Below are 18,728 nucleotides of genomic sequence, written 5' to 3' on the forward strand. Positions count from 1 at the left end.
GTGGCCACCGGCTGCCGCGTGCAAGCCCAAGCCCCTGCCCCCCCATCCCTCACTGTGCTGCCTGGGGCCAGCAGCACCCCCTACTCCCTCAGCCCCCAACCATCTTCCCCAGCCCTGCCCCACAGCCCCCAAGCCCCACTTACCTCTAGGATCCATGCATACGAGTTGTTTCATTGACTGAAATAATATAGATGTATGTAGGCAGGATCAGGAGCAACATTTATTCAGTTCAGTTAGAAATATTCTGATACCAAGGAGTAAACTCCAAATCATCCCCAGTTATCATGTTTGCTATACAGAAAGTTTTCTATAGATATAAAATATAAATATTGTTTCTCTTTCTATAATACACTCAGTGAGAATAGTTTAGTACTTCATATTTACAGCAAAAAAAAGATGTAACTTACTCTATACTAAAAATACTATTCAGAATCTATTTTTAACCTGAATTTATGGAGAACTCAAGAGTAACAAAGTGTTTTTAATGAAGATTTAAACATGTAAACAAAATATTTTTTGTTTACAAACACTTAAAAGAAACCCCAAAATAACAGAGGTATATCAAACTTGAAAATAGGTTCAAGTGTTTGTTACCTTATAGAGGATTTGTTACATTATGCAGTAACATGATACTGTTCCTTTTCTAACATAGCATCTCTTATCCAAGGATCACTATGTGATTCACACAGGTGAGGTAAATAATATCCCTTACTTACAAACACTGCAACAGGGAACCCCAACTCTGTTATCTGCTATCCAAGGAGGAAAAAGACTTTTCCAGCTCACAGGGGCCAGCAACAGCCAGCCCAACAAGAAAACAGACTGAAGCCTGTTAGGGACTCTGGGAGGGTGCAGGGAAGGAAGAGCCAAAGCTTATTAGGCTAAGTAGAGACAGCTGAGTTAAGTTGACACAAATGGGGGTGGGGGAGGGGAAAGAGGGGACAACTGATTATCAAAGAGAGGAAAGCTCTGTATATGGATGGAGACAGCTGGCGGGAAGGTTTGGGACTCTGGGGCACATTAAACCAGGCCCTGGGAGGTAGCAGGATGGTCTGTAGGTTATAGCTGCAGTGGGGAGGTAGCCTTGGGAGAGGTCTGAGATCCAAGGTGCTGGACCTTGGCTGAAGACTCTTCAGATAAAAGGGGCTGAACCCAGGCAGGCAGAAACCCGGACAAGGCTCTTGGGGCCAAGGGGCCCAGTGTTGATTTGAGTGTACAGGTTTGGTATGAAGGGAACACTGAGACTCATCTGCAAGCCATAGGCATGACTATGGGAGCAGCTGGAGGTCATGATACTAGCTTCTAAGGTGATCAAGGTCTTAAAGAGGGAGTACATCCATGTGGTGAGAGCAGAGAGATAGATAATAGGCACTAGGCCTGTGCAAAGCAGCAAGTATTCGCTTCAGATTTGGACTTGACCAATCTGGAGGGACAGTGATTCAATTTGGTGATTTGAATCACTGTCCCATTTCAATTGGGCCAATTTGGATTTGGAAATCCAGCCATAGGTTATAACTTGGAATCACTAAAATACCTATAGCTTTGTCATTTGTTTGCAGATTTTGATGAAAACATCAGAGATGGTAGCCCCTTCCGAGGGCATGATGTCTGCCAAGTTTCAAGGAGATAGGTGCAAGCGTTTCTGTGAAAGTGCACCTTAAGCTGTGCCTTTACCATATATGGAAGATCACCCCCTCCCCCTCCCTATTCTCAGTTTCTGTTTGCTGCAAGCCTTCCAAATCTCCCAATGTCTCTGAATAGATTTGGAAGCTTCCAATTTGATTCGAACCTTTTAATGGGTCTCCCGATTCGATTCAGATTCGGCCACTGAATTGGGCCACTGAATGGTTTTCATAGGCAATCTCTTCTTTTGTATATTAAACCTCAAGTCACGGCAGGAAAGAAATAGGAGGTGGAGGAAGTTGGGCAACATAAACGGTCCAGTCTGGCCACTGGACTCTGGGGGAGGGAGATTACCCAAGTCAGTCACACAAACATAAATAAATCAAAGGAAATTGAGCCACCTTTTCCAAAAATCACTGAGGGAGGCAGGGCATACCCACAATTAGATCTAGGTCTCTATATCTCAAGTCTTTTGTTCAAAGACTCAGACAGTGCTTTCCCTCTAACCTTCAGAGAAATCCTATTTTTTGTAGAAAATGCTATACTGAGTACACTGGGGCAGATGTATCGATACTGGAAATTAAAACTGATTCATTTTAATTGGAGATGAAATTTTCTCATTATCCTGGAAATATTTATGTCATAAAGAACATTTTAACTGGACTGACCAATGTCTCATTTTCCCTGTAAATACTGTAAAAAAAAAAAAAATCAATATGAAAATTAAACACTAAATTGCACTTCAGTGTCTTAATTTTCAAGGAGTGAAGCCCTGTGGGCTGTTTTCATATTTCTTGATGATGAAAATGGAAATTATATTTAATAAATTATGTATGTCCTCTCAACCAAAATGAGGTACTAGGCCCCCCAGTCAGTGAAAAATGACCTATTTAAACACAAATGCCCTTAATCTCTTCTTAACTTTTCATGGCTTTTTACAAAGAAAAAAAAAAAAGGATTTAATTGTTTATGTTTGTATAGATACAATGGGTGCAGACAGAAGTGTCTGCTTTGCAGAATGATTTTTGCAAAGCATTCTGAGTTACAAGATTACCCCAGATGTTGATTCCAGGGAGGGGAATCTAGCTGCCCACTTGGAGCCTGCAGCCACATTCCCATAACAAAGGCCAGTGCTCCCTGTTTTGATTTGACCTCAGAAGATCATCTAGTCCAGCCCCCCTGCCCCAGGGGCGTGAAGTCAGCAGAGATCATAGGACCCCAGCAAAATAAAGATCCAATTGTCTCTTGAAGGTGTTCAAAGTGGGTGCTTGAACCACCTCTGGCAGCAGTCTATTCCAAACCTTGGGGGTCAGACAGTAAAGAAGTTCTTCCTTATGTCCAGCCTGAATTAGTCATGGTGGAGTTTGTGACCATTCAATCTTGTCATCCCTTGGGGTGCTCTGGTGAACACCCCTGATAAACTTATAGGTGGCCACCAGATCACCCTTGGACTGCGCTTTTCCAGGATGAAGAGTCCTATGGCTCTCAGCCTCTCATCATAAAGTCTGTTTTCCTGACCTCTAATCATGTGTGTGGCTCTCCTCTGCACTCTCTCAAGCTTCTCCACAACCTTTTTGAATTATGGATCCCAGAACTGGATGCAGTACTCCAGCTGCAGCCTCACCAAGGCCAAGTACAACGGGAGAATGACGTCCCAGGATTTGCTTGAGAAGCATACATGGATGCAAGCCAGCATTTTGCTCATTTTACTAACTTCAGCATTACATTGAAGATTCATATTCATCTTGTGGTCAATTATGACCCCCAAGTCCCTTTCATCTCTAGTGTTAACCAGCATAGCACTGCCAAGCCTATAAGCACGCTACAGGTTTTTCCTCCTAAGGTGGTGAACCTTACATTTTTCAGTGTTAAACGCCATCAGGTTCTTATCTGCCCACTTCATGAGCCTGTCAAGATCTGCCTGGATCATCCTCCTGTCCTCAGGTGTGGATACTTTACCCCAGAGTTTGGTGTTGTCGGCGAACTTGGCCAGTCCGCTTCTGACACCAATGTCTACATCATTGATGAAGATGTTAAAAAGTACACAGCCTTGAGGGACCCCACTAGTCACCGTGCACCACGATGATTGGCTACCACCAACCACCACCTTCTGGGTCCTACCGCAGAGCCAATTCTCCACCCAGTGGATCGTGGTGAGGTCAAGGCCACAGTTAGCCAGTTTTGCCAAGAGGTGATCGTGGGATACCAGATTGAAGGCTTTTTTTAAAGTCAAGATATATGACGTCAATCTCTTCCCCCCTGTCCAGGTGATAGGTCACCTGGTCATAAAAGGAAATGAGATTGGTCAAGCAAGACCTACCCACAACAAACCCATGCTGGGTATCCCTCAGGATATTGCTGTCAGCTAGTCTGTTAAGGATGGCCTCTTTGATAATCTTTTCCAAGACCTTAACCAGGATAGAGGTCAGGCTGATGGGCCTGTAGTTTGCCAGATCTACTTTTCTCCATTTCTTGAAGATAGGCATGACACTGGCTTTCTTCCACTCTTCAGACACTTCACCAGAGCACCAGGAGTTCTCAAAGATCTGTGCCAGGGGCTGAGCTATGATGCTTGCCAGATCCTTGAGTACACTTGGGTGTAAACCGTCAGAATGGGAGCAGAAAAAGGCAGCAGAGGGAGCTTGTTCTTCGGGCCCTCCAGCCATTGCTGAAGGGTGGGGTAGGTGAATTGGAACCTCCCCACCTTGGGGGGTGGGGCGAAATCTCCCAATGTCTCTGAATAGATTTGGAAGCTTCCAATTTGATTCGAACCTTTTAATGGGTCTCCCGATTCGATTCAGATTCGGCCACTGAATTGGGCCACTGAATGGTTTTCATAGGCAATCTCTTCTTTTGTATATTAAACCTCAAGTCACGGCAGGAAAGAAATAGGAGGTGGAGGAAGTTGGGCAACATAAACGGTCCAGTCTGGCCACTGGACTCTGGGGGAGGGAGATTACCCAAGTCAGTCACACAAACATAAATAAATCAAAGGAAATTGAGCCACCTTTTCCAAAAATCACTGAGGGAGGCAGGGCATACCCACAATTAGATCTAGGTCTCTATATCTCAAGTCTTTTGTTCAAAGACTCAGACAGTGCTTTCCCTCTAACCTTCAGAGAAATCCTATTTTTTGTAGAAAATGCTATACTGAGTACACTGGGGCAGATGTATCGATACTGGAAATTAAAACTGATTCATTTTAATTGGAGATGAAATTTTCTCATTATCCTGGAAATATTTATGTCATAAAGAACATTTTAACTGGACTGACCAATGTCTCATTTTCCCTGTAAATACTGTAAAAAAAAAAAAATCAATATGAAAATTAAACACTAAATTGCACTTCAGTGTCTTAATTTTCAAGGAGTGAAGCCCTGTGGGCTGTTTTCATATTTCTTGATGATGAAAATGGAAATTATATTTAATAAATTATGTATGTCCTCTCAACCAAAATGAGGTACTAGGCCCCCCAGTCAGTGAAAAATGACCTATTTAAACACAAATGCCCTTAATCTCTTCTTAACTTTTCATGGCTTTTTACAAAGAAAAAAAAAAAAGGATTTAATTGTTTATGTTTGTATAGATACAATGGGTGCAGACAGAAGTGTCTGCTTTGCAGAATGATTTTTGCAAAGCATTCTGAGTTACAAGATTACCCCAGATGTTGATTCCAGGGAGGGGAATCTAGCTGCCCACTTGGAGCCTGCAGCCACATTCCCATAACAAAGGCCAGTGCTCCCTGTTTTGATTTGACCTCAGAAGATCATCTAGTCCAGCCCCCCTGCCCCAGGGGCGTGAAGTCAGCAGAGATCATAGGACCCCAGCAAAATAAAGATCCAATTGTCTCTTGAAGGTGTTCAAAGTGGGTGCTTGAACCACCTCTGGCAGCAGTCTATTCCAAACCTTGGGGGTCAGACAGTAAAGAAGTTCTTCCTTATGTCCAGCCTGAATTAGTCATGGTGGAGTTTGTGACCATTCAATCTTGTCATCCCTTGGGGTGCTCTGGTGAACACCCCTGATAAACTTATAGGTGGCCACCAGATCACCCTTGGACTGCGCTTTTCCAGGATGAAGAGTCCTATGGCTCTCAGCCTCTCATCATAAAGTCTGTTTTCCTGACCTCTAATCATGTGTGTGGCTCTCCTCTGCACTCTCTCAAGCTTCTCCACAACCTTTTTGAATTATGGATCCCAGAACTGGATGCAGTACTCCAGCTGCAGCCTCACCAAGGCCAAGTACAACGGGAGAATGACGTCCCAGGATTTGCTTGAGAAGCATACATGGATGCAAGCCAGCATTTTGCTCATTTTACTAACTTCAGCATTACATTGAAGATTCATATTCATCTTGTGGTCAATTATGACCCCCAAGTCCCTTTCATCTCTAGTGTTAACCAGCATAGCACTGCCAAGCCTATAAGCACGCTACAGGTTTTTCCTCCTAAGGTGGTGAACCTTACATTTTTCAGTGTTAAACGCCATCAGGTTCTTATCTGCCCACTTCATGAGCCTGTCAAGATCTGCCTGGATCATCCTCCTGTCCTCAGGTGTGGATACTTTACCCCAGAGTTTGGTGTTGTCGGCGAACTTGGCCAGTCCGCTTCTGACACCAATGTCTACATCATTGATGAAGATGTTAAAAAGTACACAGCCTTGAGGGACCCCACTAGTCACCGTGCACCACGATGATTGGCTACCACCAACCACCACCTTCTGGGTCCTACCGCAGAGCCAATTCTCCACCCAGTGGATCGTGGTGAGGTCAAGGCCACAGTTAGCCAGTTTTGCCAAGAGGTGATCGTGGGATACCAGATTGAAGGCTTTTTTTAAAGTCAAGATATATGACGTCAATCTCTTCCCCCCTGTCCAGGTGATAGGTCACCTGGTCATAAAAGGAAATGAGATTGGTCAAGCAAGACCTACCCACAACAAACCCATGCTGGGTATCCCTCAGGATATTGCTGTCAGCTAGTCTGTTAAGGATGGCCTCTTTGATAATCTTTTCCAAGACCTTAACCAGGATAGAGGTCAGGCTGATGGGCCTGTAGTTTGCCAGATCTACTTTTCTCCATTTCTTGAAGATAGGCATGACACTGGCTTTCTTCCACTCTTCAGACACTTCACCAGAGCACCAGGAGTTCTCAAAGATCTGTGCCAGGGGCTGAGCTATGATGCTTGCCAGATCCTTGAGTACACTTGGGTGTAAACCGTCAGAATGGGAGCAGAAAAAGGCAGCAGAGGGAGCTTGTTCTTCGGGCCCTCCAGCCATTGCTGAAGGGTGGGGTAGGTGAATTGGAACCTCCCCACCTTGGGGGTTGGGGAGGGCTCCAATACACCTGCCTCACCATCCAGAGGGACTGAAAACCCCCCAAACTAAACTCCCATACTCCCTTTCCACCCTCCCATTCTGAAAACAGCAACAGGCTGGGAGCTCCTCAGCCACAAATGACAAAAGATGCAATATTTTTAAACATCTTTATCTGATACCTTATGCAATGAAGTCAGATCTTTTACCCAATCAGTAATTTTTTAAACTGCTTGCAGCCATGCACTTGTAACAGCTATAAACTGCTTTCTGAGGCCAGATTGGGCAAACGTTTTCACTTCTGTCTGCACCCAGTTGTTCTCATCCATAATACGTATAATATGCTTTCAACTTTGCATGAGATAACACTTCCTGGATATTAACTTAGGCTAGGTATAGAACTTACACTTAATGAGCTTTATAGTCATAACAGAGCAAAGGTTCATGGCTCTTAGGGCACTTTAAAAATGGTGTATCCTGCTCTAAGTTAAGCCTGGATGGATGTGTACTAGCCTAAAATGCTTTCTGTTGTAACACTTTATTGAATGTCTATGCCACATCCCATCAACGGTTTACTTAAGATCACAGTCATGGCCATCCCAGGTGAGGTTGTACAAAGCTGTGATATAGCCAGGGGCAGAATTTTTTTGCTCTGCCCAAGTTCCAGGCTGGCCTCAGCTGTCAGTGATCCAAGTCAGTGACAGCCTCTGATCCCAGCCCCAAGTGCAGCCTGGCATATGGGAAAGGGGGTTTCTGTTTCTGTAGCCCTCATGATCCCACAGTATACCATGGCCCATCTAGGGAGGTGGTATGAAGGAAGGAGGCAGGGGTCTTTCTTCTGGCAGCTACTGCTAGAGCAGGCCCTCTCACCAGCCCTGTCCCCAGACAGCTGGCAACTGTCAGCAGCAGCTGGTGGGGAGATGGAGAAAAGGGGCCTCCTACATCTTGCTAGTTCACGAGTTCGAGGGAGGGCTAGACTGTGTCCATGCAGCTCCCTCCCCCTTTCCCCCCCCCAGCACATTTCCTGGTATGGCAAAAAAACACAGCAGTCCCATGCTGCATGCTTCTGCCTAGAACTGACAGGTTGCTTGGGCAGGGTGGGGGGTGGTGGTGAATGGAGTCCCCCTGATATGACAGCCTCCCCCCTCCCCCAGATTCCTATCTTGGGGTGGGGGGCAGGCCTGGTCCATTTAGCATAGGGGCTCCATTCATTCCATTTTTTATTGGAATGAAAGACTGGTGATTAGTCATGTGATTGTGTCTGGCCTTCTGTTAATGGCAAGATACATGAACAACAAGAATATTTTGAAACAAAGAGCAATCCATAGCAATGTTTTTTTTTTCCTTTTCCAAGTGCTAATCTTATTTTCCATATACTAATTCCCTCTCCTTTCATTGTTTAGAGTGAACTATTAAGTTTCTCTTTCAAATAAAAATAATGCTTACATGCTTTATAACAACTGTTTTTCTTCAAGTAACAATCAGTATGGATCCTATGAATCTATCAAACCAATTTGAATGCATTTATGCAACCATCAAGACAATTTTTAACTGTCTCAACTATGTTCTATGAGTATTGTTGTTATTGTTGTTGCATAAACTACAAAATGCACATTTTGTAATACAGTGGCTGTAGTAAGCTTGCGGTGTTAGCAGTTAGAATAAGTATCCTTGTAATGCTAGCCAAGAGATATTAATAGTGCATACAAGCATTCAATTCAACCAATTAAAATTCATCCACTTAATTGAAGACATTTAAAATTCAACTGGGTGAAACCTATACAAGCCTGCAGAAAACTGTCTAGGGCTAAGCACAGACAATCAAAAAGCCCAAAGCTGAATCAATTCAGTCTTTGCAGGTTAGTTTAAGCTGCACAGATTAAACTGAGAAACAACTGGACATTCACTTTTGATTCAGGAAATGCAGCCACATACCTGTAGTGTCTCAGGCCAGAAGCCAGGAGGTGCTAGTAGCCAGCATGGGCTATGTGTTCACTTCCTCTTTCTGCTGCCCTTGAGGTATCTGGGATTTGTGGCCCAGAATTATACCAGCAGGACTCTGCAAGGTTGTTTATCACTTCCTCTTCCTGCTTCCAGGTGCCTCTGGGATTTGTAGTCCACAGTCACAGCCAGTAGTAAGTTCTTAGCAGGGCAGGGCAGGGCAGGGCAGGGCAGGGCAGCTCCGTACTCAGGGGAAGTTTAACTCCCCTGCCTGGCCCCAGATCCCAGTTGGGGTTTGTCTGGGGGTAGGCAGTCCCTGCCTCCTCCCCCTGAACCCTTCTCTGCTGGAGACGACAGCCCAGCCCAGTGCAGGGCTGGAAAGCATGCTGGGATGCTGGGGAACTGTGATTTAACTTGAACCAGGAAGAGGTCTGGGACAGAAAATTATAAACCGGTTTGACCCAAATTAGTTAAGTCTGATACTAAATTCAACCAGGTTTATCTTAAACCAGTTTCAGCTATTCATCCACGTGCACTAGACTTCTGTTCTGTTACAGGTTTAAACCAGTTTCTGATGATTTAAACTGGTTTATGTTTAACTTCTGTCCCTAGCCTAGATGTTCTGCAGACAACCTGCAACACCAAAAGCACCCAGCCAGGGGGAGCCAGAGTATGAATTCCATGTGTTCTGCAGGCCCCTCTGCCTGCTTCAATATTGGTGACAGCACCAACTGGACAGTGCCCCATGGAGCACCCCTCCACCAACCAACTTTCCTTAACCATTGTCAGGCATCAGACAGATCAAGAGAAGATCTTCTGTCATTTTAAAGCTGGGCTCTGGCTACATGGAAGGGGCAGGTGGAGCTGTGCCCCTGCCACCATAACCAGTACTGGCTTCAGTTGGGGGCTTTGCACATGGTTCTGCTGGGGCTCTGCTTTTAGGAAGACCTGTCACCATGTTCAAGGCTTACGTGTCTCAAGCTCTGCAGAAGAGAGCTTTAAAGTTATGCAGCACTGCAAGCCAGTGACCAGAGCTCATGCACGGTACTGCATGTATATGGCTCTCTAGTGCTTCATGGGGGGAACTTTTTCCCCCCATGAGGCACTTAAGAGCCCAACACCTGCAACCTTTATGCATGGGGCTGCAGATGCTGGCTTTCAAGTGCTGCATGGGGCTGGTACCCTCCATGCAGCACTTCAAGCTAGTGCCCACACCCCATGCACAGGGCTGCAAGGGCAAATCTCATCCCCAAAGCACTTCAAAGCCTGTACTTACAGCCCCCCATGGGGCTATAGCATGAGGCTCTCAAGTACCTTGGTTGAAGGAATGTCCCTGCCCTCATGGCACTTCAAACTAGTATGTGTAGCCCCACACTTTGGGCCATAGGTGCAGGACACTGAAGTGCTGTGAGAGGAGAAACCTACCTTCCTGTGGCACTTCATGCTGGGGCAGTGTCTGTGTGGGGCTGGGATCTCAGGGAGATCAGGGGCCTCAAGGAATGCCATAAGAAGGTGGCAGAGCTGACAGCTGCACACTACAGCCCCTGAGCTATGGAAAGTGGCTTTCCCGACCCTTCCATTGTCAGAGGGAGGGTCTTGCTGTGATTCAGGCTGCAGCAGTAGAGATACTAACTGTCTGCCCATGGGGTAAGAGAGGGCAGGGGGAGAAAAAAACAAGGCAGGCTGGGATTCTGGAGCAGCAGTTCCAATTGTTTGGGGACGCATGCAAATCATTCATTCAATCTTGAACCCCAATCAGTTAGCACTTTAACCTCATCCAATGTGGTGGAGATTTTCACCACATTGGCCATTTTTAGAGTGCCTGAAGTGCTTTGACTGCTTGTATGCAGAGCATTTCAACTGGTGGAAGTGTAATTCCAACTGCTAGAATATAACATTTGTACATACCCTAAATGAAAGATTTAGAAAGATAATATGTGTGGAACCCTAGCGTGCTATTTTCACAGTCACTGGTAAGTCGCACTTCACTTTAACCAGAATTTTGTTGTTGTTAACCAGTTTATAGCCTTAGCTTGACTTCAAACCACCAACAAACAGGAAAGACAGCTATGAATCAAACTCAGAAAATGAACTTCCAAACAGCAGTTTCTTTACAAAACAAACTAATTTATAATAAGCAAGTTACTGATCAAAGCAGAATAAAGTTTCAAAAAACTGGACTGTATTACAAAGCATTTCTTTGAACATCCATTTTGGATTATTGCTGAAAGATACTAATTGATCTATTTCTGAAACCTCCTAGACTAATTTACAAACATTCATAAAATAGTGAAAAAAGTTGCATGCTTTAGAAACCTGGTACATTTTCATGCCTTCGGACTAAAAAGAATATGAAGACAATAGCAAATGAAGATTATTTTAAACATAGCTTAGACATTTTTACAGTGCTTTTTCTTTTGTATTAACCAAGTCTTCAGACTTCTCATTTCTCTCAGCTGATTTTTTAGCTTCAGGATTAGTCCAAGGAGGGTTGCGCAACTTCTGTCAACCAATGCAAAGGAAAAATATAGTATCAGTGTCAATGTCATATTTTATATTATTATATTGAAACACAAGGATTCATCAAAGACATTTAAAATGCAACAGGAACATAAGAACTGCCATTTACTGGGTTAGACCATAAATTCATCTTTCCAAGTATCCTGTGTCACACAACGGCAGAGAGCAGATGCTGAAAGTGAGTAAGTATGACCAGGGTTTTTTTCTACTGTTCATCTCTCACTTACAGCCTCCAGCATTTAAAGTCTAGGACATTGTGATTCAGAGACTGTACCTCTAACTCTCATGCTTAACAGCTACTGATTTTTTAATCTATGCACTCATTTTTGTAATAATTGTCATATAGTGTGTGCACCGTGTTGGTAAAGATATCATATATGTATATATGTGTTGGTACAGTGTGCGTGTGTGTGTGCGTGCGTGTGTGTGCGCACACGCGCATCCCCTCATACAGAACTTATGTGAATTATTATATGCATGTATAATACCTATATTTCATTATATAATTAAGTTATGCCTGCAGCATCTTCCTGAAAATACCATGTTTTTTAGAATCACTTATGTAAATTAACTGTGTGCATTTTACTGTAGAAAGCCTACAAACACTAGAATAACTTTGAACTCTCCTCTAACTGAATGGTTCTGAAGTCTGGTTTCTACTAGAAAATGTCTGTGTCACTGGATATCCTAATGTAAAAATGTTTGATTCTGGGGTTCTTTATAAAAGACAGTTTTCTTTTACTAGACAAAGAGATGAAGGGATCTGATGCTACAATCTGCTGACGACTTTTCTTGGTATAACCTGGTTAGCTGGCACAATAAACTGAATTGCAATTATACCAAGGGAGTTGAAAATTATTTTCTCCTTACCCATTAAACCCAGTTTCTACTGGACAAAGTGCTCTATTGTTTATTTGCTAAAATACTTCCAACTGAAATCCCATGAAGCAAAAGTCTTTGTTGACTTCAAAAAAGATTTTTCCTGAGAAATCACTGGCTCAGACTGTAAATATTATTCATGTATTTTTACACTTTATTGAGAAACACCACTATAAAAGGTATTATGATTATTCAAATGAAGAAATACCTGAAAGCTAGGATCTGTTTCTGCCATCTTCAGGTGAGATGTTGAATTATTACGGGTCCCCAAACACTTCTTGCCAACCTGCAGATATAATGATTGAAACCAAATCCTGTTAATGTTTTTCCTCCCAAAACTTATAGTATTTTATGCAGAACTTATTTATAAAACATGAAAATATCTCCAACATTTATTTCATAAGGCCCTGTACTGCTATCAAACATGGACAAGCTACAGTTGGCATAAAATAAGACAGCATTAATAAGAAAAAATTGATATGTATATAGTATCTTTAAGATTGAAATTTCTTTCAAACATTAACAAGTTCATTTTTCACCACCTGGTAAGCAAGCAGGCAAGCATTTGAGCAGATAAGTAAGTGGTTATAATCCCCATAGTACATATTCCTCTTCCTTTACCTAAACCTTTTACTTGGGCCATGTCTATATCATAGAGTAGACAGTGGAGAGGCCAGCTGGTTCTCAAAATTCAGAAGACTGACTTACATTGCCAGTAATAAATTGTTTTCCTTGGAAAAATTTCCACTAACAAACTTAATTTGAATAATAAGAAAAGTATACTGTATGTGTTATGCGTGAACTGTAGTATAGTGCAGGAATCATAACGTATTAAACTGTTGGTGTGTCTATGCATGAACTTTAATAATGCGTATTAATAATGCGCATTAGCCTATTTTAATGAACACTAAACCATCACAGAAAAGTTGTGCTCTTTAGCCAGTGTGCATTAAAATAAGCTAATTCACATTTTTCTAGTACATCAAAATGGAGGTACTAGATGTAATGCACATTACCTAAAGTGCATTAATGAATGTGTAGACATGCCCTCTTAGCCAATGAAATCTCATAGTATGGGAGTAACTGAGTATAGTGGAAATGTAGAATGAACTGTTTGCACTAGGATGAACGTTATTCTGTAAAAAACATAATTAAATTTAAAGAATACATGAGCTTTTGTCAGATGCTTTAAAATATGTCCCTGGTAGAATCTTTTAATGGCATTTTAAAGTGTTTGATCAGTCTACTTGGGATAAAAAGAACAGATTTTTTACATCACCAATATTGTGACCACACTTTCAGACCCAAGAATAATGCTGCTTTTTTATTCAGCTCAAAGCTTAAGTAAAAATAATGCTTATTTCAAATTTTAGGACAAGCACTTAAAAAAAACACTTAAGTCAACTGTCTTAAACACAACAAAAATAAAACACATTATATTGTTAAGATTTGTCAAGCAATGTACTTGTGTGAGATTTGCCTAGAGCAATATTAATGCAAATTTGTACTTTCTGGAGAAACACTAATATATTATGTATTATTCCTTTTGCAGAGTTTGCTAACTTATTTTGTGATATGCCTGTGCCATATTATATTGTCTTAAAATAACTGAAACATGCAATAAACAACACTGGGAAGAAAAAGTCTATGCCATACATTAACAGGAAGCAGGAGGACAAGAAAAAACAATTTGCTTAAATTGGGAGGGTCAAGATGTTTTTCATGTCACATAGGCATCTTCAGAAAATGGAAATTCAGCTTAAGACAGAATAGAAAAGAAAAACCTCTGCTACGATAAAACAGGAAGATTAAAATGAGGAAGGTACATAGAGATCATAAACAAATACCCAAAATAGAATATATAAATAGAAAGAAATTCTACAACTATCACTTAAAGACTACATTAAACTGGAACTAAGCTTCAGTACATATTGGAAATTTGAAGGTAAAACCATTATATAGAGAGTGTAAATATTCTTAAAAATAAGCATTAAGTTTAACTGTAAATAAAATGATACTTAGCATTAAAAAGTCAATGAATCAAAACAGGTTAAAATATGGGGAAACATAGTTAAAGCATCCTAATTATTAATTTGTACCTTATAGTGACACCATGGAATAAATATAGTGTTATTGTGATTAGTGGATAATATTATGTGCAGTCACATCTTTGATTAAACCAATTATTTTAAAGGCACATTCAATTTTTTCCTCATGCTGTTCGTCCAGTGTTTATCATTTTCCCCTAGGACAGCTTGGATTTATTTTCACAGTAAGTAATGGAGGTAGTAGTCATTTTGAAAAAGGATATTTCTTCATGAACTTCTCTGCAGAAGAACAGTTATAAAAAGTGAAAGAAAATAAAGACATTTAATCCTAAATTTTTTTTTTTTTTCAAATTTGGTCAAAACCTCAAATGACAGTGAATTTTAAATATATTGAACATTTGTGTTATATTTTCACAATCAAGATCATTTTGGAAAAATGTGATCAGTCACTAAATGCTTAAATTTTTATAATTAATTTGCACTCATTATGTAATTTACTAGATTACTAGCAAATTCTCCAAAAAAAAAATCTATTTTTTGTGCAACAGAGAAATGGCGCAATTTTGGGAAGAATATGTTGTATAATTTCTACATAATAAAGTGGTTGCTTTAAGTGCAGCAATCAACTGAACCTTAACTATGGAATGGGAAACTGAGCTTCTATAACATCAGAAGCAAGAAGCCTAAAAGAGAATCAGTAAGTCTGTCAGACTGCCACCAGGAAAAGAAGGCCATTAAGGAGGATAAGGTAACGTTTCAGAGAAGCTATGATCTCTTTGCATTAGTCTTGATCCAAGCACGTCATGGAAGTAACTACTACTTTAAAGTAATACAGATGAGTCACTGTCACTGAGTGATTATCCAAATAGTATAAATAACACTGATAGAGTAGATAAAAGTCACCAGAATGAGTTGGTGTATATTCACAAATGATGAAAGGACATAAAAATGAAGTAGCTAAGTTTGTGATGGTCAGCCAGGTTGCCTTGGACCTCTGAAATCTTTTCAAGGGTGTTGTGGGGTGCCACACAATGTCACATGTTAGATATGCAAATACAACTTGGAAGATAAACCTGCAATTGTCAAATAGAAACCCATAGTGTTAAAAACATTTTGACCTGTTGTGAACTTTTGGAGTTCTTTGGAACAGAAAAATTCCTCTATTATTTGTCTGCAGTCAAAATAGATGAAAACTAAGAGCTGGCTATTTCCAAGAGGCACCTTGAGTCTAATGAGAGGCTCCTTGAATCTTATAAGGTTGAGAACCACTGTGCTAGGTTCTCAACAAAATATGGATTTCATTAAAATCTTCACTTACTATATGAGAGGACAAAAATGATCATGTATTGCTCTGAAAAAGGAATAGAGATTGATACTAGAATATCATAACAGAATAACAGTGCTATAATGGGAATTGTAGTACCTGGAAACTGTGTTTGAAACAATAATTAAAGAGGAGATTAAAAAAAAAAACAAACACACACTCATTAGGTCCTGGAATATAAGAACATACTACAGGTGCCCAGCCTATCACATGACTGATATAAGGAAAGGCTATAAAACAGTAGCATACCATGGGTCTCCAGCACCTGGGAGACAAAGCTTGCATTTGTGTGCCCCCCTCCCCACCAGGACGATCTGAGCAAGGCCCCCTGTCCCATCCCATGGCATGTCCACAGGGAAATTAACAGCACAGCAAACTGGATGCAGGGGGAGGGGTGGTGACCATAATTTCTGGCCCGAACAGCTAAAGAAACTTACAACCCACCAGGCAGGGGCGGGAGGGGGTACCGGGCAAAGTACACAACAAATGTGGGAGGTGCCACAAAACTCTCTGCCCAGCTCTGAAAGGCCTGGCTGGCACCCCCCATGCTGGTGCCTGGGGTCCATGGCCCCCTTCCTCTCCCCCCACCCCCGCTGGTACACCACTGCTATAAAAGTACAAGAGAAGCTGTTAAGAAGGGGGGGGGGGTGTATAAACAGACTTGAACTGATTACATTGTCAATTAATTTTATATTTATTTCCCCTACTAGTGAATCTGCTAAAAAAATTACAAAAACATCTAGGTGAACATATATGATAAGAGAAAATTGCCACTCAGATGCTTACAGCAGCTGTATCCCTTTTACAATTTCCTTATAACAGAACTTTGCCCGCTGTGATGACACTACCCATTGTAGACAGATTTATGCATGTTCATTTTTCTGCTGCATACCTGAATGCAGTGCTTTTCAAATGTTTTTGGATGCATACCCCACTACCTGTGCAAAATATTGCTGCTCACCTCTCCTATACATGACACATCTCTGCATGTATACAAATGTCAATGCATGGCAACACAACTTCTCACTACACATTGACCAATCAAGATCCACCACTATTATTAAAATGTAGGCATGTACCTTCTGACAAAGTACTGTCTGTACTCTGAGTTGTAATCTTGCTCTTGTAGATATGAAATGCAGGTTTACATATCTGCAGTACGGACCTAAAGATATTACTAAATTTACACACTTAATCTTAGCACACAACAATTTCACTTTCAATAACCAACACTTCCTCCACACTATGAGCACAACTATGGGCACCAAAATGGTCCCACAATATGCCAACCTTTTTATGGGCCACCTGGAAGAAGAATTCCTCAAAACCTGCACCATCAAATCCACGCTATACTTAAGTTATATAGATGAAATCTCCATCATTTGGACTAAAACCCAGCAATCTCTGACTGATTTCCATCACAACTTCAATAATCATCCCTCCATCACACTCTCTCTTGAATACTGCAGCACTAACATTTCCTTTTTAGACACTATGATCAATATCTGGAATGGTAAAATACAAATCACCATATACAAGAACTCCACGGACCAACATACGTATCTGCACAGAACCAGCAATCACCCTAAACACATCAGGAAAGCTCTACTATACAGCCAAGGCCGTGAATACCACTGAATGTGCATTGAGAACACCTGTGATTGTCACCTCACAAATCTCAAAAAGGCTTTCATTTAACAAGGACACGTCTCCAGCAAGACAAAACACACTTTTGAAAGAGCCACCTGGATACCATGTGAAGAATTGCTGCAGTACAAAAAAAAATTCCCACAAATCACACACCATTAGTTATGACATAACATCCCTCTCTGGAACCTATGCAGAAAATCCTCAAACAATTGAAACCCATACTAGAAGAAGACCCAGTTCTTAAAAAGATCATCCCAGAACCACTCATCATAGCCTTTAAACAAGCACCAAACCTTGCCAATATCATCACCAGAAGCAAACTTCCTATGGCCCAAAACACATTGAATGGATCCAGACCATGCCGGGACAAGAAATGTAAAACCTATCAATATAGCTCCACCGCTCCCACAATCACTACACCTCACAACAGACCCATCACCATTCCTGGATCTTATACCTGCACCTACAAAAATGTAATATATCAAATCCAGGGCACTAAATGCCTTGATAGAAAATATTTAGGAGAAACCAAACAGTGTACCAGAATGAATGCATATCTAAAATCTATTAAAGGCAAGAATACCCAAATACCTGTGGGTACAAGCATCTCACAAGACACTCTCTGTCTCCAGTCTTTCAGTTTTAATTCTCAAGGTGTAATTTACAGAACACCTTTCATAGACAAGTCTATGAACATCACTTCATAAATCTACTGGATTCCTGAGCACTTGTTTTTCTTCAGTCCCTTAATGACTCCATTGTTCTCTTCTAAGAAAATATCTCTGACACAGTTCTACTCAGGACTATAATTTCCAGGTTTTTAACCCCTTTTTTGTTCGTCTTTGGAGACATTGTGCAAATCCTTGGATGCTGCATTATCCATTATTTAAATGCTTCTTAATGGTGTCCTTCTTTTTGGACAACACAAAATTGATGTCATTTTGATGGTGTGGAATCTAGCCAGGTATTTTACTTGGTTATCTCTACAGAGTCCCTTTCTCAATTTAGACTCTCCAAAGGAACTTCCCAACAGTGGTGCAGAATGGCACTACCCAGCTTCTGTGAGCAGGGAGCAGCAGCACAGAGTTTCCCCCACTGCTGCAAAGGTTGGGGAGGGAAGCAACATTCTGCTTGCTTCAGTCTCACTCAGCCCCAGATGCACTTAGCTGTGTGGTGCTGTGCTGCCTGGCTCCTGTGGCTAGACAGGACTTCCCAGTGTGGGGGATGCTGGCACCCCTCTCACGGTGCATAGGGTGCTGCCCCCTTGACCTGCCCTGGCTACACTACTGAAAACAGGTGAACATCTCAAAGAGAATTCACCTAACAAAATCTGGGACAAAGACTGAGAATTAAAGAATTTGACTTTGATAAACTGCAAAAAAAAGTCTAAAATCACAGTAATCAAATGTAATTCACTAAGGAAACATGAAAACTCT

The 18,728-nt window shown here is 41.5% G+C and overlaps 1 protein-coding gene across 4 annotated transcripts in view; it reads right to left on the reverse strand.

Moving 5' to 3' along the window:
* Positions 1 to 11,034: 11,034 nt before the first annotated feature.
* LUZP2 (leucine zipper protein 2) overlaps positions 11,035 to 18,728 on the reverse strand; it is a 488,403-nt gene continuing 480,709 nt past the window's right edge. For all 4 annotated transcript variants that reach the window (XM_025200387.1, XM_025200385.1, XM_025200386.1 and 1 more), the window contains 2 exons: positions 12,479 to 12,556; positions 11,035 to 11,373 (listed from right to left, as the gene is read on the reverse strand). In XM_025200387.1, the coding sequence (XP_025056172.1) occupies positions 11,272 to 11,373; positions 12,479 to 12,556 (180 nt within the window). In that variant the 3' untranslated portion in view covers positions 11,035 to 11,271. The remainder of the gene's footprint in view (positions 11,374 to 12,478; positions 12,557 to 18,728) is intronic.

This window comes from Alligator sinensis, unplaced genomic scaffold, assembly GCF_000455745.1.
Source record: "Alligator sinensis unplaced genomic scaffold, ASM45574v1 scaffold165_2, whole genome shotgun sequence".
Taxonomy (NCBI): domain Eukaryota; kingdom Metazoa; phylum Chordata; order Crocodylia; family Alligatoridae; genus Alligator; species Alligator sinensis.